The following is a 23,681-nucleotide window of genomic DNA, read 5'->3' as shown; positions in this document are numbered from 1 at the left end:
CAAAGATTGGGACTCCTATCTGCCGGAAATCGCGTTTGCTTTGCGTTCGACCGTTAACCGCTCGACTGGGTATGCGCCGCCTTCTCTCAATCTGGGTAGAGAGCTTCTAAATCCGATGGACCGGATTCTATCGGACAGCAGGAAGACGCCAGTCGCTTCGTCAGCACGAGCTGAGTACGCGACGCAGCTGCGCGCTAAGATGACGGAGGCCTTACGCAAGGCTCGCCGCAACCTGAGCACCGCTAGGGCGCAGCAGAAAGCACAGTACGACCGCTCGCACCGGGATGTTCACTACGATGTGGGCGATCTGGTGCTTCGACGCCAGCATGTTCTCAGCAACGCTAGCAAACAGTTTGAGGCCTCGTTGGCGCCGAAATGAATCGGGCCGTTCCGCGTGCGAGATAAACTTTCCTCGCTCGTTTATAGGCTCGAGAACTTGCGGTCGAAACCGACAGGCGGACCGGTGCACGTATGCGACCTGAAACGCTACGTTCAGCGAGATGAGCGGGTAGAGGACACAGCCCGACCCGCGCCGCAGTCGGATAACGAGCGCTGCGATCAGCCGGCGAACCCCGCGTCCCGCTATAACTTGCGCCCTAGACAGAAATAAAATCTGCCTGCGCAGCCTAGAGCGAGGGCGCGAGCCGGCAGGCAGTCTCGTTAGATGCATGAACGTACGGGCCGCTCATGCCGATCAGTGTCACGCAAGACTGACTTGCGTTAACCCGCATGATATCGTGAGGGTCGAACAGCCACGCAGCATGCGCTGCGGGAGCTGGCTGCATCTGTGTTGACCTTTTTCAGCGCAGATGGAAAAGAAGCAGGGCACATCAGAACGACACCGTTCCACTACCAACTACCAGCCACCATCCAGCTTCGGCAACGCGCTCCGCCCAAGGCTCGACGCTACACCCCGCCCGCGACCTGCACTCGCCACCCTGGCCACCCCTGCCGCCTGTCACATCGCATCGGAGCTGCCCACCCGCCGACTGTGCGCCACCGCCTGCGGGACCCCATTACTACCGCAACCCTGGGTCCTCGCCTGCTGACCAGGTATGCCAGGGCAGCCCAACCGCGGCCTCAACCATAAAGCGCCGCAGCCCTGGCCCCTGAAGCCACCTGACCCAGTACCTCGGGGGCGCAGCCATGGACCTGGCCTTCAAGCCATCGCAGCCGACGCCAGGGAGGCGGTCGACCGAATTCACCGGAACGGCACAGCCGCGTGCGCTCGGAAGGCCGTGACAGGGAGCAAGATGCCAAGCGTCATCGTGCGGGAGGCCAAGCCCTCGGAGCGAAGCAGCTGATCGGCGGGGGCGTGGCGCGGCCGTCAACCGATGCACCTGCGGGAGCTGAAGAACTTCGATCCCAAGATGGCGGAGAAGATCAAGTAATGTTGCCCCTGTTTCTGTGTTCGGGAGGCTTCTTAAGGAGGGGAGGATGTGGGATACACAGGTATCCCCTCCTCGTCCCCCGCGCCAGCGGCGACCGTGACTTACACGGGTGCGTTGGCCACCAGGAATGTGGAGAGAAGGCACCCCCGCGACTCTGCTCATTTCCGCCCCAGCACTGACGTGACGTCACGGCAGCGCGCTGCCTTCTGCGGAGAGGGTAGCACGCCTAAGCTTGACGGCAACGATTTGATGCCAGGGAGGCAATGCCCGAAGGGACAAAAGAGGGGACCGCGCGGCGGGAAGCGACTCTCGCTGCCGGACCTTACCTAAGTGCCCCACGGACCCCTTTCGCTGCCCGCCGGCCGCCGAACACCAACGCCGGTCGACGTCAACGACCTGGTGAGCTGCTGAACATCTATTTTACGGATAGAACATTCTTCCGCAGTGTGCTTTACCTCGCGTGAGGATAATAAACTATTTCCTAGCGTGCCCTGCCGTTGCCTATTTCGTCCGGTTCTGCCGTGGCTGCGACTCTGCGCCACGGGTTGGGGAAACGTGTTGCGTACTTGAATAACGCCTGCGTGTAGCTTGCACGGAAGCTCGCCTTCCCGGCCAGCTGGTCGCAGAGTGACCCCATAAATGTTAGCAGCCAGGATGTCTGGAGACACTGACACAGCGTGTGGTATAGTGTGGGGACGAAAGTTCGTTTTTTCTTTTCAATCTCGCTATTAAGCAATCCCGTTAGTACTAGTTTGTTTCGACAATAAAAAAATACATAAGGCTTTCACATCGAATCCGGTACTAGCCCATATCGATGACAACGCCACAACGATTCCACACTGGACCTCCAGTGGACACGACATTGGTGTTTTTCTTTTGCAGCGCCAGCACTCTACGAGTGAGCGCATGAGTACCTACGGATGTCGTGCCCTAACTGCAGCGGAAGAGAACTGCAAGATCAATGAACAACAGTGCCTCGACGTTGTCTGGACCATTAAGAAATTTTCCGCCTATATATACGGCCGCTAGTTCACCGTCGTCAGTGACCACCATGCCCTATGATGGTTGTCCTAGAAGAATTTGTCCGAGCCCCTCTGACGCTGCATTCTCCGCCTCCAGGAGAGTGATTTCTCAGTCAACTAAAAATCTGCAAAAAACACAAACACACCGATGCGCTATCTCGTTGCCTCCACTTCGATGCTACCTCCATGCGCGACTCCTTCTACTTCAACCCTCTAATCGACTAATTCAATGGCTACCCAAGAAATTGATTTGACGCCCGCTCCCAGTCTCAGCGATCTAGCATCAGCACAGCTGGCCGGCTCATGTCGTAGGACTCTCATCGATCGCCCCAGTGGCGCTACGCTGCCTCCAGATGCCCGCCTCCGTCGCCAACTTAACTGCTTCAAGCTGCTTGTCGCCTCCTCGGTCACTGTTGGGTAGCTGTCATTCCATTCCCCATTATCTTCGCCGCGAAGTTTTGCGGGCGTTTAACGACGGTCCCATGGCCGGCCATTTAAGCTTCCAGACAACTTATGACTGTAACAAGTCCTCTTTATTTTGGACTGGCCTCTCAACCTCTGTTGCAAAATATATTATATATTGCATCTCCGTACCCACTAGCACCCAGCACGTCCACCTGTAGTTAAACTGAGGAATAAGCGAACTTTATTGCCACTCTCAAGTATGGCGGCCACTTCTCCGAAGACGTAGATGAACAATGATGATGAATGTTTATAGATGAAGACGAAGGTCGCGCACTGTGCTTACAATATATAAAGCTTAATCACATGATACGTGATGACTCGCTCTGTTTTGTTCTTTTAGATGAGCACGGCACCGAGGCCCAAGCTGCTTGCGTCTGTGTGGATCTCGGTTCCGGCTCCTTTGTTTAAGTGGGTGATTACTGGAGGAGTTTGCAAACGGCATTGCGGTTCCTTGAAAGCTTCGACTTGTGGCGTTTTTTATCAGAACGGACTGTCTGCTTTTTCCAGGTTTGTCAGGGGCTTGGCAATGTGCGAAAAGTCTGGCGCTATGTCCCAGAAAGCTTCTGATGACTTTCTTATCGGCTGGCTGCCAGAAAAGTGCGACAGCGGCTGTTTTCTGCAGGTCTGGGCGCACTACACCCTTACTATCAACATGACCGAGAACCGTGAGCTCTTCTTAGACGAAGCGGCACTTCTCTGGCTTCGAAGTAAGTTGAGAACGCTTATATTATCGAATACGCACCGCAGCTTCTTTAGGGGGTCGTCAAACCGTGATGCAAATATCACGACGTCGTCTAAGTAAACGAGGCAGGTTTGCACTTGACACCTGCTAATACCGTTTCCATGACCAGATGAAAAGTTGTAGGAGCAGAGCAAAGTTCAAAAAGCGTCAGCCTGAAGTCAAAGAGTTCGTGTGGGGTGATGAAGGCGGTCTTCTCTTGATCTTTTTCGTAGACTTTCATCTGCCGGTAGCGGCTCTTGAAATCCATTGACGAGAAGTGCTTCGTTTTGCAGACTCCGTCCTGGGTGTCGTCGATGCATGGGAGGGGGCACACACCTTTCTTAGTTACCTTCCTCAGCTGACAGTACCCGATGGGGAAGGTAAGTGTACCATGTTTCTTCTTCATCAGAACAGCCTCTTTGACGGCTGGATGACGTCGTTCCGCAGCATATATTCGACTTGATTTTTGATAACTTCGCGTACTCGGGCTGACAGTAGCTAGGAACTTTGAAGGACATGGCGTGTTTTAATTGGTTACGATGCGGTGCTTCGGGGATGAGGTCCGTAGGAGCATAGACGAGGACGGAAACCAGTTTTTATAATGCTACGGGAGGCCCTTCAGCTCATCCTACCTGTGCCTGGAAAACGCTGGGTTCATATCGAAGGTAAGCTCTGGTGCTTAGGCTACTCGAGTGGCCAATGATGAGTCTGACGGAACAAACGCACTCCTCACCTCGGCAGTTTTCAGCCATAAAACAGCAGGTGTGCCTTCTTTGATGTGTCGATATTATTCGCTCAAGATGATAATCAGCACCACAGCTCTTGCATTATGGAAACTAGCGACGCCTCTTGCGACGCCGGGTTCGTGGTCTAGGAGCAGCTGCTTCTTTCCCTCAATGACGTCTCCGGCCTTCTTGGCATTATCGACTCCTACGACGACCATGATGCTTGACCCGGGGTGGGATGCTCGCTTGTTCCTCAAAGATCATCAGTCCAACGTTATTCTCTAGTGCTGCCTTCGAGCGTAGCGCTTCTTCCATTGAGCGCGTGATGAGCTTTGATCGAAGGCCGATGATTGCTTGGTGTTCAGTCAGCAAGTTCATGCTCAAGATTACGTCGTGGGAACACTGCGGCAGGACTACGACGATGACTGTAGTACGTATGTACGTTGTAGCAGGTGCGGGCCATCGTGCATCTGGCGCCAATTTGTGAACCATCCCATGAGGTCCTCACTTTATTCACCTTAGCGGCGAACTGTACACTGATCACGTCCTGCATGCTCGGTCAAAACTTTTTGAAAATTGGAAAAGTGTAAGACAATGTTATATAAATATTGAAGGTAATTTCTCATTCTTCTGATATTTACCAAAATATTTTTTCAAAGCGCTTCCATCGATCACATCGAAAAGCTGAGACTGCCATAATAAACCAATAGGGAACACTTCTGACGATACAAAGACCTGAATAGGACAAAATACAAGGAGGGTATGTTGATTGCTACAGCGAAATCTTGCGTTATATGAAAAAATTGTTTCATAAACGATTTGCCACTCAAAAATGCCTTTGTCCAGAATTGCTGGGCATGGACGATGTATTCTGCACCTGTATCAATCAAGGCAATAACTGTACAGCCATCGATAATGAGTTCAATGTCGGTGTTTCGTGTCCGTCAATAACAACTTGGTCTTGGAGTCGGGCCACCACTTCATCGGATACTGTGACGGCGGCTGGGGCTGGTCGCTGTCATTTCGTTGAGAGGCGTGGTGATCTCAACGTTGCATTGCTTCGTCGTAGAAATGGCCGTCGTGGACGCGGCATGGTCGAAGGTCTTCGTCACTGCAGAATCTTCATCGTTACATCGTAAAGCTGCCTAACCTGGAAAGGTTGCTCTTTTCAGTTTCGCATACGAATGCCTGGGAACCACCTCCACACGGCCGCTGCGTCGCTGCAAAGCGGCGATGCAACCGTGCAGATGACACTGACAGGGACCTCCATGAGCAGCTTGGCGTGTATTCTGGGACAATGCTGGTACTCGTCGACCTCGCGAGGTCACTGGACTGGATGTGGTAGCGGTGCATGGTAAGAGAAGCCTTCAGATGTCCATTCTTCGGTATCGCAGTGAAAACGCAGCGGACGGTTTTGTGGGTTGACCGGGAGTCGCACTTGTGGGGCTGGAGCATCATTCGTAAGTTGAAAGGTTGTGAGCTGGGGGTGGCATTCTAGTGCAGTAGGGCGGCGTCAGGGAGTGCTTGGGGTTTCTCGCTGGGGTTCAGGGCTGCGTAGTGCAGCGGCGTGCGGTGTGGCCGGTGCTGTAGCCAAGAGATCGTTGTTGCCGAGGTTCCTAATGTTGGAAGGGCTGCTCCTTGAGGCTCGTGATGAGATGGTAGCTGGCGACGGAGCTCGTCTCATAATATTGTTACGAATAACATTCCACAGGCTGTCTCCGTTTGCACGCGCGTCGTCTGAGTGGCTTGCCGACAATTTAAGCGGTCGATTATACCGACGGGTCCGGGCTTGAAGCATCTTCTCGACGGTGGGAGCTTTTTCCACAAATTTGACAACGGTTTTTGGAAAACTGTTCTGGATCTGCGAAGAGTTTCTCCTTTACGCCATACATCGGAAATGTGATCTTCTTTTGATCAGTCATTTCAACGTTGGCGCGCCGGAAAAGTTTTTCTATTTTCTCGGCGTATGCAAAGACGCTTTCATTTTGATTTTGGATGCATATCTGTAGAATCAATTCGAATCTTTCCTTGTCGAGTATATTCGCAAATATCCTCGAGTATACTTTCCGGAACTCTTCCCATGTTGGCATAGAATTCTCATTATTCTCAAACCACGTCCTTGCGGCACCACCAAGAGCTAAGAAGACGTGCCGCAGTTTGGACTGGTCATATTATCTTTTGAACGTTGCCACCCAATCAAACTGATCAAACCATTCTTCTACACCTTCATGAGATAAGCCGTGGAAACTTGGCGGCTCCCGGGCAGTTGGAATACGAGAGACGAGCACTGGGGGGGGGGGGGGGGGGGAGGGCGGACTCTATCTTTGTAAACATTGTGGGCTGACGATGCAGCACTTCCACCCGGTGTCACGTAGTTGTGATGGCAGTCCAGCAGTTGAGACGATAGAGAAGGCTTCTGAAAAGAAACTGTTTATTGGGTTGACCTGCGCTTAGAAAGAACTCAAGCACCTTAGCGGCGGCGATAGCAGTCAACGGGCTCGGCGGTCGTCGAACAACTCAGCGGCGGCGATAGCAGTCAACGAGCTCGGCGGTCGTCGAAGATCTTATTCTCTGCCTCACTCAATTCAAAGCCGACGAACTTTCAAGACAAGGCGCAGTAATATCATGCAACCATCTCGAACAGCATATAATGAATTGCACGTGGCTATAGCCATTCCCCACAAACCTGATAGCACCTTGCCACGAAGAAATTGATAAAGCAGCGTGACGATGGCTTTGCATCTAATTAAATAAACATTACAAAGCTATGTAACAGTATAAGCGTACTATTGTAGTTTCGTCACTGAACAAAATTCGGTATTATGACAGACAATAGGATAGTTTTGATGTCTCATTTTTTATTTCATTCTATTTTTTCCATGACTTAAAGATAACCACTTCTATAAGTTGCACTCAAGGTTACGTTGTTAAATTTTCTTTTTCGGGTTTGGCAATACAAACAAAACGCTGTATGGGCAGAGCTATGTTTTCTAAAGCGGCTGGATGTTCATAAAACTGCAGCTAATAGTGTGAATGTAAACGTCCTAAAAATTTTCCTCCTTTATGTAAAAGGTTAATAAGTCGAACTTCCTGTATTCCGTTTCATGAGCAGTGTGGGTAATATTTTTTTCAATTATAAACTCATATATGCAAACATAAACTCATTATTTTAGATTCAGGTGAAATCTTCTCATGAGCGGAATTCGTGAGCAAAGTTTGATGGGCATAGTGTGTTTTGTTACTGTAGTAAGGTACATTTAATTCGATAACTTGGCCTTAAATTTGACAGTAAACTACTAAATAAGGCAAAAAAATTCTGTTGGGAAAAACTAAAGTTCACAAGCATTATAAATCAACACTTATAAATCCGCATTCAAATATGCATTAGTTCTTTTACATAAAGCAGAATCCAAGATAACCTATTTAGCCTTCCATTCCCCATGGAACACTGCAAACCCGGTAGCTACAAGGCACACTGCATATATCGTACCTTGAGTTGGGCTTTTGTATCTACAGACTCGTGACGGAATTTCGGCATCAAAAGCGCAATTCATCGCACTACGATTACTTACGCTGCAATGCTACCTTAGCTAGGGACCCCGTACGCACATGTGCGTACCTAAATACATACATACTGAAAGTGGAATACTTACACGCCACACGCTTGCAGCTGCAGTATGCTTCACCTTTATCGTCCATCAGGCACTCGCTGGTCAGGTTAACCTGAGGATCTGAGAACATTTCCTCGCAATGCGCTCTGCAGCTGTCTTCTTGGCAAGGCGATGGTGCACTGCCAGATACCACAGAATAAATCTGATGATACAGACGGCGCCAAGGTACAGTCGTGCCTCGTTATTATGACCTCCGTTAATACGGAGAACTCGAATTACGGACATCCCTTCTAGGGAACGAACAATATCAATCCATTTTCTTCCAGTTAATATGAAAGCACACTGTTCAGACAAAGGGCCGGGTGAATATACGCACAAGCCATGAGGACCCAAAAGAGAGAAAGTGATTTAATGAAAGGAAAGGCGGAGAGGTGGGCCGGGAGTAAGGTTACACTGGCCTGCGTTCCACACTTGGGAAGGGGGAAAGGGACCTGAGGGTGCAAATGAATGGCAATGATGTCAAAATACTGTAAATTGCTTGTAGTGGTCTGGGTTAGAGGAAACTACGCACGCATTGGGTGGCACTCATCTCGGGAGACGAAATGCAGCATATGGTGCATGTCTTCTTCATGCATAAGTCCACACACACACACACTCTCTCACACACACACACACACACACACACACACACACACACACACACACACACACACACACACACACACACACACACACACACACACACACACACACACACACACACACACACACACACACACACACACACACACACGCACGCACGCACGCGCGCACGCACGCGCGCACACACGCACGCGCGCACACACACACACACACGCACGCACGCGCACACACACACACACACGCACACACACACACACACACACGCACGCACGCACGCACGCACACACACACACGCACACACACGTGCGCGCGCGGTTGCAGAGAAGGGTTCTGCACACTCTCGCATCCCGTCACAAACGGCTGTGCACTCATCACTTTCACATCGCGCACTGCTGCTAAAAAAGCTGAAAGTGCGCAGGCACATGTGCCGGCACAAACGCGTATGCACATGTGTGGTCTGCACTGTACAGTGTGTAGGTGCGCGCAGCGCACGCAAATGTCACAGACAGGAATATTAGCCTATTTCAACAAAAACCTGAAAACAGCCTTCACAGCAAACCAGCCGTCAGTTATGTTCGCCCTGGCGCATAGGATAGTTTCCTCAGAGGGAGGGCGTCCGTCAAACTGTCTGAGAGTATCTTAAGTACTTCCTCACATCAATGTAGTGAGGGCACTTGCTTATTAATGATGGATAGGCTGTGGATGGCTGCAGTTCAAGCAACTCGGGCTAGATTCAACCTCGAACTTGGGTAGGTAGCTTTTGATGTATCTTACACCAAGCTGCAACTCATGGAGCATTGTTCTTTGACGTCGCGTAGAATTTGTTGGTAGGTGATGTCGCGAACCAGCATCAAGCCGAGGGGTGCGGTCCTGCTGGTGGTTCACATCGTTACAGTGCAGTTGCATGGCAGCCTGCACTGAATTAGCCAGAAGGGCTGCTGCGTCACTTATGTAGAACGAGACTTCGATGGAAGCCCGATCAGCATGAGCCAGCTTAGCTTCCACATCAGCGCTCTTATTTACCGCTACACCAGAATGGTTGGATATCCACTGAAGCCTGATGTGGCCACGCTTGAACGGCTCAGCTCGAAAGAGTACTATTTGTTCTATCAGCTACTCGCTTGTGCTTTCTATCATGTACATTATTATGATCTGCAATGCGGGTCTTGAGTGGCAGAATATAGTCTAGCGGTTTGCGGTCTGCTGACCAATGTAGCGAATGGTATCTTGTATGCCTGGCAATTCGGTTGCCATGGATGATGTTTTATGCATTAGCCTGAAGTGGTGGCTGAAGGCGCTGCCAGACACAGTAACAGCTACAGCTTAAGAGGTGTTCGTCAATGATTCGTCGACAGAAACATGCTCTTAGTGACCATACGTGAGGAGATATATGACAACGGCCATTGCTTCGGTGCCACTATAGCGATGCGCGAATTTTTGGTATTCTTGGGATAATTACACGCAAACTGGGATTCGGAATTATCCATATTGGCACCTACGCAAGCTAGTGGGGCATGTAGTTTGTAGGCATCAAATTGCGCTGCGTCCTGATGGCTTTAGAATGGGCTGCGTCTCGACACGCACTACTAATATTAACCAGGTGGTGGTGGTAATGCCTGGTCAGTTGTCGCAAATGCGCACATAATGGCTCCTGTTTTAAATACATATGGGCTGGGATGGCGCGGGCCTTATAAAATGTGCCCCATGTCGAAGCCTTGCATACCCTTAAAGCACGAGCTTTTGCGCCTTCCAGTGTTCGCAGAGCAGTCAGTCTTATCCCCGAAAGTACAGGCCCACTGTAGCTCAGATAACTGACCACCCGCGCCTGGTTCAGGTGAAATAAAGATCGATCATACAGACCCCATGATTTTCGAGCTGTTCTATACCCATGTATTGTTGTTGATGCGTAAATATGGACAGTAATCACATCAAACGCTCGATTACTACAACCATGTGTTTCATTTCCTTTCGCTTGAGTTCCTCATGCCCGCGGAAGGCAGTGCGAAAGTTCAAATGCCTTAGTGACAGCGTTTTAATGCAATAAAAGTGTTAAGGCTGCCGTGCTGCAGAAAATTCGGTGTCGTCGTACTCGTCAACGTTGTGAGGGAAAGATACCCGGTGAAGCAACCTGGGGGAAGAGGGCAATTAGGTCACGTGAACTTCTGGCGTCATCACAACCTCTGAGCACCGGGGAAGGTAGCAGTTACATTAATAATTGGTCGCGAGAGGTTGCTCGTGAAGAGCAACCCGTGTTGCAGAAGCCCCACCGGTGGCAGGACCTGCCATTTCAGGGCAGTGGCGCAGCGCTTAACCGCTGCACTACTGAACCAAGATTGGTATGAGGCCTCCCAGAGAGAGAGAGAGAGGGTTTATTGACTGGTAAGCCAGAGAGGTTGGCCTGAAAAATAAATATCTGTCCTGCTACTCGGCACTGGCGAACGGGAAGAGGAGAAAAAATAGGGTCAGGATGGGGGATGATGATGATGGGAGGAGGCAGGTGAAAAAAATACATACAAAGGCTCACTTTCTAACTTCCAAATCGAGGCAAGGTCCGTGTCGCTTAAAATGCGTGAGAGCGCTCGCGTTGCCTGTACAATATTCAAACTATCTGGCCAAGCACCGAGGATCAAATCCTCCGAGAGGGGCCTTGTGTAAATAGACTTCAAAGCAGATGCGAGCATGAATCTTTCACGTGCATATGCTGGACACACCACAAAAACGTGTTCTAAAGTCTCTTGCACGCCACATGTGGTACAGTCTGGGGAGCCCGATTGTCCTATTAAGAGCAAGTATTTGATCGTGAAGGCGACGTTTAAACGTAATCTATGGATTGCGCATACAATAGGGGGTGGTATTCCGTGAGGAACAAAAAAGGTCATCGCCGGATCTAGCCGTTTAAGGCGTATGTGTCGAGTGTCTGGTAGGGCCCAGTACCTAGCCGTCGCACTCCTCATTGATTCCGAAAGGAGACAAGTGGTATCCGGTCTAGAGAACGGCGCAGCTGTACGCAGGCCACTGCTTAAGGCGCTCCTGCTTCAGCGTAGGCGGTCTCATTTCAATCGAGCCCGCAGTGTCCAGATATTCACTGGAACACTATACGGTGGCCTTTTTCTTGAGCAAATGACAGGAGACTAATGATATCAGGACCAAGAGCTTGATAGGCGTTGTGGCGTAGGAAGCATGCCAAAATTTTTAGCGCAGGTTTACAGTCAGTGAAAATTCATCACTCCTGAGGCGGTTCTCTGCAGATGTGGTGAATTGCTTCCCGAAGGCCCCCAAGCTCTGAAGCAGTTGAAGTAGTCTTGTGTCCTAAAATTAGTCTGTGGGTCGTCTGCTAAGCGGGGATTACGAAAGCTGCTGTTGATGTCTTTGGTAACACAGATCTATCCGCGTATACGTGTACACAGTTTTGGTAGTCTGACCAGATGTAGGAAACAGCAAGTTGTTTCAGTCCGCTAACCAGCATCACATATTTCTGGATTATGCCAGGGACATACAGGTATACTGAAGGCTGAACCATCACCCATGGTGGCTGCAAGGAATGATGCGGCAGGGCATTGCCTGATGGCAATTCGGATCGATAGAAGCGTAGTGCACTTGCAAAACTGCTGTCCGGTCGCTCATCAAAAATCTTCGTCAGCGGGTGAAAGCGGTGCCTTGCAAACGCGCGTAAATATACACGAAGTGGTTCGTGTGACAGGTACACGCACGAGATTCCTCAGCCGTGCCTCTGTTTGAGGCGAAACGTGGTAATCCGAGGCATATCTTGAGCGCCGGTGCTTGGACACTCTCTAATGTCCGCACGCAGGAAACACTCATGGTAGAGAGTACGGGAAGGCTATAACATATGTAGCCTATAAAGAGAGTATAGTAAATTCTTAGCAATGAGCGCTCCATTGGGTCCCCTTTAATGCCTGCTACGAAGCAAAGGACATGGCAAAAAAGAGCGAGTTCTTTCTTTAGCATATTTATATGCCTAGACCATGACAGATCGCGGTCAATGAAAATGCCCAAAAATCTCTGGCGGGAGGCGTATGGTATTGCAACCCTTTGAAGTGTTACCGGGTAGCGGCAGACAGACTTGCGCGTGAATGCGGCCACAGCACATTTTTCAGCTAAGTGCAAACCCTGACGTCGTAGGTGTCTTGAAGTAGATCACACGGCATGTTGCAATCTCGCGCGCATTTGCGGACGTGTCATACCCGAAGCCCAGATGCAGATACCATCAGCGTAGACACTGATGTCAATGTGAGTGGGAAGTTCACTCACCAGTTCATTCAATGCCACGTTAAATAAGGTTGGGCAGAGAACTCCTCACTGAGGAACTCCATGGCAAACTTAATGGCGAGTAGTCTCTCCAGCAGACGTAGACATGTAAACGGACTGGCAGTTGAGGTAGCTCACGATCCACGAGTACATCCGGCCGCCAACGCCTATGTCGTCAAGGGCATCAAGGATGGTATCATGAAATACATCATTGTAGGCCCCTTTGATGTCCAAGAAGACAGCAGCGACGAGTCGGCGACTACTGTTTTTCATGTTCAACTATCGATATTTGGTCGATTACGCTGTCGGTTGAAAAACATCCCCGCCGGAACCCGGTCATCATGTCCGGATAGAGAGCAGTCTGCTCTAAAAACTATTCGAGCCGTGCCAGCACCATTCGCTCCAGCACCTTAACGACGCAGCTTGCTGGTGCAGCTGGCCGGTATGAGGTAAGGTTGTAAGGAGGCTTTCCCGGCTTCAAAAGAACAACCAGGCGGCTGATCTTCCAGTGTTCTGGAACGCTTCCAGAAGCCCATGTAACATTGTAGTAACTGAGCAGCACAGTTCGGCCTTCCATGCCAAGGTGAGAGAGAGACGCGTACGAAATCCCGTCAGGACCAGGTGTAGATGCACGCCTACATGAGGAAAGAGCAGCTTCTACTTCAAGCATCGTGAATAGCATGTCGTAGTGGTCGTCTGGTGAAGGTGCCACAAAAGCCTCCAAACTGTTTGATGTTACCGGAGTTGTACGCACAACCATTTTGAAGAATTCTGGTACCTCTATATTATTACGGTGTTGGTAAATGAACAGGGCATCGAAATGACACCGTTCTTGTGGGTTGAACGCAAGCTACAGGCTACATGCCAAACACGCGACAGCGGTTTTCGAGGGTCCAACGATGAACAGAACTGCCTTCAAAGTTGTCTTCCTAATCTCGCGACGTGGCGCTTTATTTGTCGTTGAGCTCGGGGACAAAGGGCGAGATCATACGTGGATTTGGTTCTTCTGTATTTACTTTCGGCGCGCCGACGGACCGCGTGTAGTGTTTCGAGTTCCACATCAATAGTAGATACTGGCCTAGCCGCACATATATACCGCGTGGTCTCAGCGAGAGAGGACGTAATTAGGTCTTCTTTTTTAGACGGTGTTGCGGGGTCTACGCAAAAAGTCTCCATGGACGTCCTAAAGGCAGGCCAGTCTGTATATCGCATGTTAGACGAATGAGTAGGTGTGTACCACTTGACGCATACATACTTTGTAATGTGGTCACTCCCATGTGTTTCCTCGTCACTGCACCAGCTGTCGTAAGGCTGGAGACTTGCTGAAACAAACGCTAAACGCTAGATCCAAGCAGCTGCTGTACGACGTGCCACGCAGAAACGTAGGTGAACCATTGTTGATATTGACGAAATTGTGGGAGTGCATAAAGTCAAACGGGTTCCTGCCTCGGTTATTCATAACAGCACCGTCCTACTGAGGGTGATGAGCATTAAAATCGCCCACTATTATATGAGGAGCTCTGCAACTCTGGATAGCTTAATATAGGTACGAAGTATAAATGGCATCTCTAGGTGGAATGCAGGCATCGATTATCGAAAAGACTCTTCCTTTTAGCATGGCTGTCAAACAGATGTAATGGTTTGTGTTGTGTGGCTGTAGGACTCGGCGAATATGCGCAATGTCTTGGCATATGCAAACTAACACTTCGCGAGGCCACAGCAGCATGTACCCAAAAAGGCGAAAGGAGACGGCATGTTGGGCTCACATACAACAAGCACAGGGAAGCGGTACTTGTGGACGGGTGGCCGGAAGTCACTTAGAGGACCGCGTTGGCCTCGGGCATTCCATTGCACCACTACACTACGGTGCACGCGTGTTGTCACAGAGGAGGTGGGTTTTGGTTGTGCCATAATGAATTACTGCAATGCCGCCAAGAGCGGGTCAAGTGCATCCAAAAACTGCACAACCATCTTTGCTAATGCGGTGTTAATGCCTGAAAGCAGCACACGCATTGAACACACAAGCTTTTTTAGCATAATGCCCGCATCCTGACCTTCGGGCTTGCCAGCAGTGCTCAGATGGGGTGGCAACCACTCTTAGTCTTGCCGTGGCGATGTCCTTGGATGGCAGAGCAGGCCATTCAGCATCAGAGGAAGTTGATAACACAAACGCATCAGATTGAGCCACTGCGGTAACATGGAACACTGCCGCAGGAGTCTTATTATCGTTTTTAGGCCCATGCTGCTGTGTCGGTGAGCTGATACTTCACGCGACTTTGGTGCAGCTGGACTAGTATTGAGTAGGTCCGGACGACGCAACCAAGAACGATTTTTGCGGCGACGAATGCGCGTAGCCGCTTCTTGGTGGGTCGAATTGTCCTTCAGCATCTTTTTATTTGAGGCCTCCCAGATCTATGAATGTTAAGTAGAGAGTGGCCAGTTCCACATGTATAAGAATTAACTCAATAACTCTACCGCGTCATGCCCTAAGAGCGGAGCTTAAGTGTATTGACCCTTTAAGGTACACAAAACACATATGTCCCCGGATTTCAAAATGGTGTAACTAAAGCACTGCCGGGTGCATAACCATAAAGATTGTTCATATGACTCTTCTAAGCTGACTTTAATTAAAAATTAGGTCTCAGTCGGTAAAACTCGCGCCAGCCCTCCTTAAAACGAGGCAGTTTTGCCTTCGGAGAGCAGTGGCTTTCGCCCGATAATGCAAGTGTATTTTTGTTGCATTTCTTGTGTGTTATTAATTAAATGGTTGCATAAATAGGTTTGTTAGGGTTTTTAAGTAGCGAGAAAAAAAAAGCAGTAGTTGCCCCGGAGCATACTGGAATTTATTAGCAGAAATAGTGGCTTGGGACATATGTGTCCATATGTACCCTAAGGGGAGTTCGGTTCTGCTTTAAATTCGTGTACATGAGGGAAGCTGGCGCCCTTTCACCTTCTCAAATGTGATATAATAGAAATTATTGGTATTTTTTGCTTAGTGTCTGTCTGTGAGCTGTGCAATTACTCCATTTTCTAACTGCTGCTTTCTGTCTCACAGGAGGATGGCAGGCGCAAATTTTTTGTGAATGAGAGAAACTAGTCATTTTCGCCGACGACAGTGGTCATAAGGCCGCGTTAAAAATTCACGGTTAGGATTTGGATTTTTTGGAGGAAGATGTGGACAAGGTTGAATGACAGGTTATCATTGAACACCTAGAAAAGCAGGAGCCTTTGTATCACAAGAGTGAACTGCATCGAGTGAACTGGATTGACAGCTGCCAGCTGTACTGACATTCCCAGGATGAAAGCCGCAATGAAAATTATATGAAAAATGTCTCACAGAGCAAGGAAATTTAGAAATAAAGCAGAAGTGAAGCGCGGGCAAGTGAATTGCGTACTAGGCCAAAAAAAAGATGGCGTCACAAAACACTATTTTTCTTGGAAATGACGAATTTCGATGCGCTAGCTTCTGACGCACTCATAAAAGAACGTATCCAATATACACACCTAAACGGAATTCTTTTCGCTAAAACAAACGGACAGATGAAAACGTTGTAGGAGTAAACTTCTTTTTTTTTCCTCGACATGGGAATGAACAACACCCAGATTTGCTACCATAAGCTGCAAGCTAAAAATGCTAATGCACCTGCTTCCACCTCAATTGAATTTCAGCACGTCATGGTGCCTTCTGTTATCCCTAGTCTTCATAGATGGCAAAGAGGCACAAGTCTTGTGGAGACGTTGTGACTCGTCGCGGCGTTCACGCAGACCGTACGACAGCACGCCAAATGTACGATGGTTACTCTGGCAAGCGCTGCGCGAATTGCGTGAAGTGGTTGATTTATAACTTTCAGTTCAATTATTGCACAGTTTCTTGAGTGCACTTGGGCTTTGTGACACAAGAAACTGTTTCCCAGAGTTTCAAAGCGCGAAAAAGTAATGGCTATGGCCGGAGGAAGTTTGGCCCAGAATAACGGCCTGAGGGGCGAGCTGGTGCATGACGAAATGAAAGGAGGCGCAAACAAGGACACAAACAAGAAAGAAGGAGACACCACATGCGCACACTACCAACTGTTTATCGCGCGGAAAGGTAGCATATTAAAATATTAGGCTCAAGAATGTGACATCGCATTATCGCTCCGAACCCAACACGCGGAAAAAAAGCATCACCAGGAAAACGAACAAGAAAATTTAACCCCTGCATAAAAAAGTAACCGATTGTGATAAATTAATTAAAAACTAAAAGGAGGGGGCCATCTCTTAGCAAAAGTAGTGTCACGCAATCATAGCAATAGCAGAGTCAGACATGAGAAGCAAAAGCAGTCAGACAGTAAAAAACCAATAACAAATAACAAGTTTAGTCCCTTGAGGTACATAGAGACACATGTGTCCTAACCCATATCTTTTTTCATTTAATATCAGCTGGCTTATTCTCTGGTTTCTTGTTGGTTTGTAGGCAATAATAAACAAAAAATATTATTGTATTGATTTTCCCATTGCTTATTTTCTTGCGTACCTGAGAGGGTTATGGTGACGCGAATGCCTTAGTGACAGCATTTTTTTGTTCTGGGATTGCAAGAAGTGCTGGGTCGATGCTGGCTTTGATCTGCTCTGAAGAAGGGTATCTCAGCAGCTTCCGCGATGTTGAAAGACGCATTCAATTGCTCTCAGCCAACTCGGTACAGATCAGTAGTACCTGTTCGCGGGATGTGAGCAGTTGTAGTTGGTTTGTTTATTGAGTTTAACGCCCCAAAGCGACTAAGGCTATGAGGGGCGCCGTAGTGAAGGGCTCCGGAATAATTTCGACCACCTGGTGTTCATAAACGTTCACTGACATCGCACAGTACACGGGCCTCTGGAATTTCGCCTCCATCGAGATTCGACTGCTGCGGGTGGGATCGAACCCGCGTCTTTCGGGTCAGCAGCCGGGCGCCCTAACCACTGAGCCACCGCGGCGGCTTAGTTCTAGTTGGAGAGACGTCACCACGGTCATACTCACGACCTCATGCACATTTAGGCGCTTCTACCTGCGCTGCATTATCAAAAGACATTTTTTGCCAGATACCACACTCAGTGATTGTTATTAATATTTTTGTTTGTTTTCTTTCATGATTCTTTACTAGAGGCCGCTCGCTTTATGAAAAGATCCATGCAATAGCTTTAGAGTTCGCTTTCTCGAAAAGAGCTGGCGTCTATCCGTACATGTCACCAGGTAGCGTCATTGGCCAAGAAGGCCATTACGTAGACGTAAGCGCATTCGCCGAAAATAAAGAAGTGGATGAGAAGAAATTGAGCCGCTGCCCATTGGGTCGCGATCCACGTGCGCTACACCCACACCACTCAGGAGCACTCATTCAGTGCGTTAGTTTAGATATCTTGTGCGACCAACTCACACCACAGAGTAGAAAAGAAACAGTTCATTTGTTTCAGCAATTAGCGTCACCAAATAAACATAGCCTATGCGCACTGAACAACAGCAAGCGACATTAGTGACGTGTAATGCTATCGGATTGAACGCTTAAGCCGTCGTCCAAGTTTCGCTCGACAATCAAAGTGTACAACGAGGCACGACTGTACATCAAAAGAAAACAGTGCAAGGCAAAGAAAAGCAAAAAAGACGCCTGCCGTTACACTCACTATATTATTGTTATAGATTTCAAGTAACGCATTTATTGTACTTCATGTTATAAAGCTACCATATGCAAGCATATATTTGCCGAGCAAGCGTACAATTTCCGCGTACAAGGTTCATCCCTCAAGGGCGTCTACGGGTGAGATTATTTTGAACTGATGCATGTGCTCTACCTGTCAGATACGACTGCTTTGTTCTCTTCTAGCGCAGCGCAGATCGCGTCTTTAGTTGATATGAAGCGGATAATGTTCCTGCTAAGATAGAAGTGGGCAGCACACTTACAACATGAGTTATCTAAATGTTTTATCAGGACCAACAACGACTTCACGAAGGCTGACGTATCAAGTGCTGCGTGAAAAGAGCAGCACATCAGCATTTTTTCCGGTTTTCCCCACGTAGCATTTTTTTCCACGGGTCTCGCAGCACACGGCCACTTAGAGCTCGACTTACCCAGGAACACGGGGCAGACATTCCTGCGACCACTCATGTGGGCGCGCGGCCGCGCGCGTGTGCGTGCGTGCTTGCGTTCGTGTGTGTGTGCGTGCGTGCGTGCGTGTGTGTGTGTGGGTGTGTGTGTGTTTGATACTTCAACGTTTTCCTGGTTGGTGTGGCCTGTTTGGCGCATAACTGGGCTAGCATTTTCACCACCATACTAGCGGTGAAGGGTGATTCTGCCTTTCTGCGTTCGGCTACTGTAGTTTGGAGGTGGCAGGTGCAAATTCTCCACCAATTTCTTCAAAAACTCTAGAAGGGCCCTCTGGCGAGGACACTGTATCGGGGAGAGAAATCCAGGTAAGACAGCCACATTTGCACCACGTGCAGCAGCTGGCGTTAAGGCTACTGAAGAGTGGGCGTTTTCGCGCGAGGATTCATTTCTGAGGCTGGCGGCCATTCCACGGCTCACGGTATGAGCCGTGGACTCATACCGAGGAGCCTCTGGACTCCCCGTGAGCTGTCATTCTTCCAACGTTTGAGTCACTCAACCTAAATCTAAATATGTTACACTTTGGAGTGGACCATGCAAAGTGGGCACGTTGCTTCCCTTGTATTTTTTCCCTCAATGGTTCCTCGGCAGCGCCAAAAGCAGCATGGTCATGCCATCATCATCATCATCATCATCATCAGCCTTACTACACCCACTGCAGGGCAAAGGCCTCTCCCATGTCTCTCCAATTAACCCTATCCTTTGTCAGCTGCATCCACCCTTTGCCTGCAAACTTCTTAATCTCATCCGCCCACCTAACCTTCTGCCGCCCCCTGCTACGCTTACTTTCTCTTGAAACCCACTCCGTTACCCTTAAAGACCAGCGGTTATCCTGCCTCCGCATTACATGCCCTGCCCAAGCCCATTTCTTTCTCTTGATTTCGACTAGGATGTCATTAACCCGTGTTTGTTCCCTCACCCACTCTGCCCGCTTCCGATCTCTTAACGTTACACCTATCATTTTTCTTTCCATGGCTCGCTGCGTTGTCCTTAACTTAAGCTGAACTCTTTTCGTTAGCCTCATGCCATACTCTCCTGCAACTGCTTACAAGGGTTTTCACTTTCACATGCCAGAGATTCGACCACACCGCCTTGAAAGTCTCCCTGCTTACAGAGAGGCACTACATCGATCACGCCTTTTAACTTATTGGTAAATGAGAACCTTGGCACGCCGTTGATAAAAGGCGTGCTTACTTCTGCACCGAATTGCTGGTTTCACGCGGCAAAAACATAATTAACATTCCAAGAGTGAACGGAAAATGTTACTTACGTTTCTTTTTCCGCGTCCTCACTTCCGTCCTCGTCCTGATTTCCATGATTGTCCTTATTTCCGTCCTCATTTACACCCTCGTTCTTATTTCTGTCCTCATTTCCGCCCTCGCCGTTATTTCCACCCTCATTCCCGCCCTCGTTCTTGTTGTCCTCCCCTTCTCCGTATTCGTTGTCCAAGCACGCTGGACCCAAGAGGACAGAGACTAACATGACCAACGCAAAAATCATTTTTTTCCACCCTGAAAGCTCTTCTGTTCGCAATGGGCAACCTAGGCCAGTCGCAAGCTGGAGAACCGAGAGGACGGGAGGCGCAAAATTTTTGACACAATTCTCAAAGAAACTATTCGGAAGAGCTCTTGAAATCGCGTCTTCTTTTCAGTGCTTGTCCCTGAGTGAATAGCTAGGAATAAACTCTAACTCAAAAATTAATTTCCTGCAAGGGCACATTTAAACGTCCACTAAAATTATGCCTCACATTTCAGAGCTCTACTTGAAGTTCCAGAAAAAAACAATTTAAAAATCGACCAAGCTATGTTCTCTGCTTGCAGCTGGCAGCATTTCTGGTTAATTGCTTTTGGACTTTAAGGCTAGCTTCCTGCTGCATCCATGCAATTCCGGCGCAACGAGGTTATCTATCAAAGAACACAATCAGGACGTTCTTAATTTCGCGCCCGGGAAGGCAAAAATATAAACGGCGCTGCCACGGTTCATTGTTGTGTCCGCTGCCCGAGTATTTCTATACTGGAGAAAACGCCGCGCAAGCTGCTTTGGTTTCATGAAATAAATTTATGACTTCCGCAAAGGCCCTAAGCAAATGTGGCGCCAAGAAAAGAACTGAAAGACACAACATATGCGGACCCAGTGGTCTTTCTTCCGGATTATCATTGTTGCTTGTCGAGGCTAAAACCGCTCTTGATCAGGGCTTTTATTAACGATACATAAGGCGCAGAACGAAGCCAGATCACCGGAAGAAAAAAAAAGTGCCTGTCCGCCAAAGAGGATGCCTTAGGGCAATTTTTGGGATAGCAGAAATTTTCAAGACCCCGACAACGGTAGTCGCTCGGCCGCGAGAGGGCCAATTTCAATCAGCGAGGAGGGACCCGTACAAAGTTTTCGTAGAGAGATGACTGGCTGGTTGGGACATATAAACTACATAATTCTACATTAATTGAAATGTACGAAAAATTAAGGAATATCACTTTTGTATGATGGTGTTGACTGGGGAAGAAATAACTGTGGCAACTGTATAATTCAGGAGATAGGCTTACAGAAAGTACAAAAAAATAGAACCACAAGCTGCCGTGGAGATCCCAACCTAAGACCTCCGAATGCCGCTTACGATGCTCTACTAACGGAGCTACGGTGGCGGCTACATAGCCTTCTACTTTCGAAGGTATTCATGGTGCCTGTATCCTAGCCTTGAGAGCGTTAGGCCGCGCCACACCTGCCGTACAAATGAGCGTTGTAGTCCAACTTGTAATACAAGAAGTATCAAATGCAGTTATATACGCGGGTTCCCGGGAAAAAAGTTTTTCATGGTCGGACAAAGCATATCAATGAAAGCCAATCAATAAAACATGAGTGGACACGTGTGCTCCATCCGCAGGAACGAACAGCAGCTCACTGGATAGTAGGATAACTCCCAAATAAATGCTTTCTCGAGCAGATCAACATGCCGTAAACGTTTGTTCTTGACCGTACAACTTTCAGGCAGTCTTGGTGCCATAGATAGCGTGAAATTTGCCGCACAATGGGAGTTTGCTGCGTCTCTATTTGCGCCGATGATGCCCAATGTGATTATTTTCGCTCCTGAAATTTTGACAGACGAGAGAATGGGTGATTTACAGCCACTATTGAGCATTCTCTGGGGTGAAGTGGTCAGTGACAACACATCATTTATTGGATCTCACGCTCAGTTCAAATGCTTGTAATCACAGCAAATCGCAGGAACAATATGATTTTTCAGGGTTTTCCTAAAGAGCCACAGAAAAAATGTAAAGACACAGAAAGGAGATAAAAAAATCTGAATAAAAACTTTTGTCATCCCGACATAGGAAACTGAACGAGCCCACAGGCTAGGACGACATAAACCTCACTGTATTGTCTGAGAGCTGAAAAATTTTTAAACTTGAACGATTGCACACATAAAGACAATGAGATACAACTGGTCTGGATTGAAGAGGATTTTTTCCCAGAATTAAATTCATGAAAAAATCTCCGAGATTTAGTGCGTGAAGAACAAAAAGCGAATCAAAGTATAAACTTCTATTTGACAAAAGATATAGAAAGCGAATGGAAAGGCAGGGAGGTTAACTAGACCACGCTCAGTATGCTACCTACTATGTATGCATGTACTGGTATGTGGTAGGGGTCAGGATCGGGTAATCCTATTTTGAAATGATTGAGACATCTTCCAGCTCCTAATGTGGTACTGCTCTTCCAGGAGTGGCAGCCCCAATAAAACAAAGTTCTGGTCATTCTCTAATTGTTGACTGCCCGCCGCACCAGTGATCTCTCGGTTGATGCAGCAGTCAACAGCGTACAATCTTACTTGGCAGGCGGCACGGACAGCAATGGCAACCCACACAAAATTCTCGCTATTGATGGTATGCATTACCCTCTAAATATTTTACTTGCAATCAGTGCTATGAATATACGTTGATCTTTCAGAAACTGCGTTTCATATCACCATCACCGACATCTGTTGATAAGTGTCGTTGACTGCCTTAAATAACCAAACGATTGTGGTCTGCCGGGGTGCTATGTTCTAAAAAGTGAAGAAAGGAGACGAAATGCAGCATTCAAGTTTCAATTAGCAGCCTGAAGAGAAAGTAAGAAAAAGGCAGATCCGCTGATGTATTTTGTCTCATTCGATAACTCGGTACGCGAGAAGAACGCGTGCACTGAGCATAATGAGCCATGTAGGGCATAAGTGGGCGTAGCCGTCACCGGTATTACCCTCCCCCAGTATTGGTGGTTCTCACTGTCGAGAACGTTAGCCGTCCTTTTGCTTATAGGCCACTGTAGTACGCTGTTGCATCTACGTAATACCCCTGTCACAGGGCACTTTCAAATGACTATTTAGTAGAAAGCCTTCCAGATTCTGAATCGCGATCGAGCTTGCATGAGTTGTGTCGTTGCTACACAGCAAATTCGATAACCGTCTATAGATTCCATTATCTCAAGGCAAGATATTGGGCATCACCGCCAAAATTTTTCCAGGCGTGTAAGTATTAAGCACACAAGTAGAACCTGAGAATTTGAAAAGGTAAATTTTATTCGTCACAGTAAAATCAGTCATTCTTGAAAAAATTTCGCTGCTTTGGAGAAGCTGTAGTATCAGCCACGACATTTTGAAGAAGACGATGTTGGTTGTTTCTGTATCACTGGCAACGATGCTGTTATGCTGCCTGGAGTGCCCTGTGGCCCTTTTTGTCTTCTTGCTTGCAAATT

General features: G+C 48.4%; 1 protein-coding gene across 4 annotated transcripts in view; it reads right to left on the bottom strand.

Annotated features, from left to right (window-relative positions):
• The window catches only part of LOC144102110 (uncharacterized), a 59,552-nt gene extending 38,754 nt beyond the window's left edge, over positions 1-20,798 (bottom strand). The window contains exons 1-2 of one of the 4 annotated variants that reach the window (XM_077635408.1): positions 20,227-20,798; positions 7,978-8,114 (exon numbers count right to left, since the gene is read on the bottom strand). In XM_077635408.1, the coding sequence (XP_077491534.1) occupies positions 7,978-8,114; positions 20,227-20,456 (367 nt within the window). In that variant the 5' untranslated portion in view covers positions 20,457-20,798. The remainder of the gene's footprint in view (positions 1-7,977; positions 8,115-20,226) is intronic. The other 3 variants (XM_077635401.1, XM_077635423.1, XM_077635415.1) reach the window with 3 other exon arrangements.
• Positions 20,799-23,681: the final 2,883 nt, after the last annotated feature.

The sequence above is a fragment of the Amblyomma americanum genome, chromosome 1 (genome assembly GCF_052857255.1).
Source record: "Amblyomma americanum isolate KBUSLIRL-KWMA chromosome 1, ASM5285725v1, whole genome shotgun sequence".
Lineage (NCBI taxonomy): Eukaryota > Metazoa > Arthropoda > Arachnida > Ixodida > Ixodidae > Amblyomma > Amblyomma americanum.
Note: the sequence above shows the minus strand (reverse complement) of the source record. Positions and strands in the feature narration are given on the sequence as shown.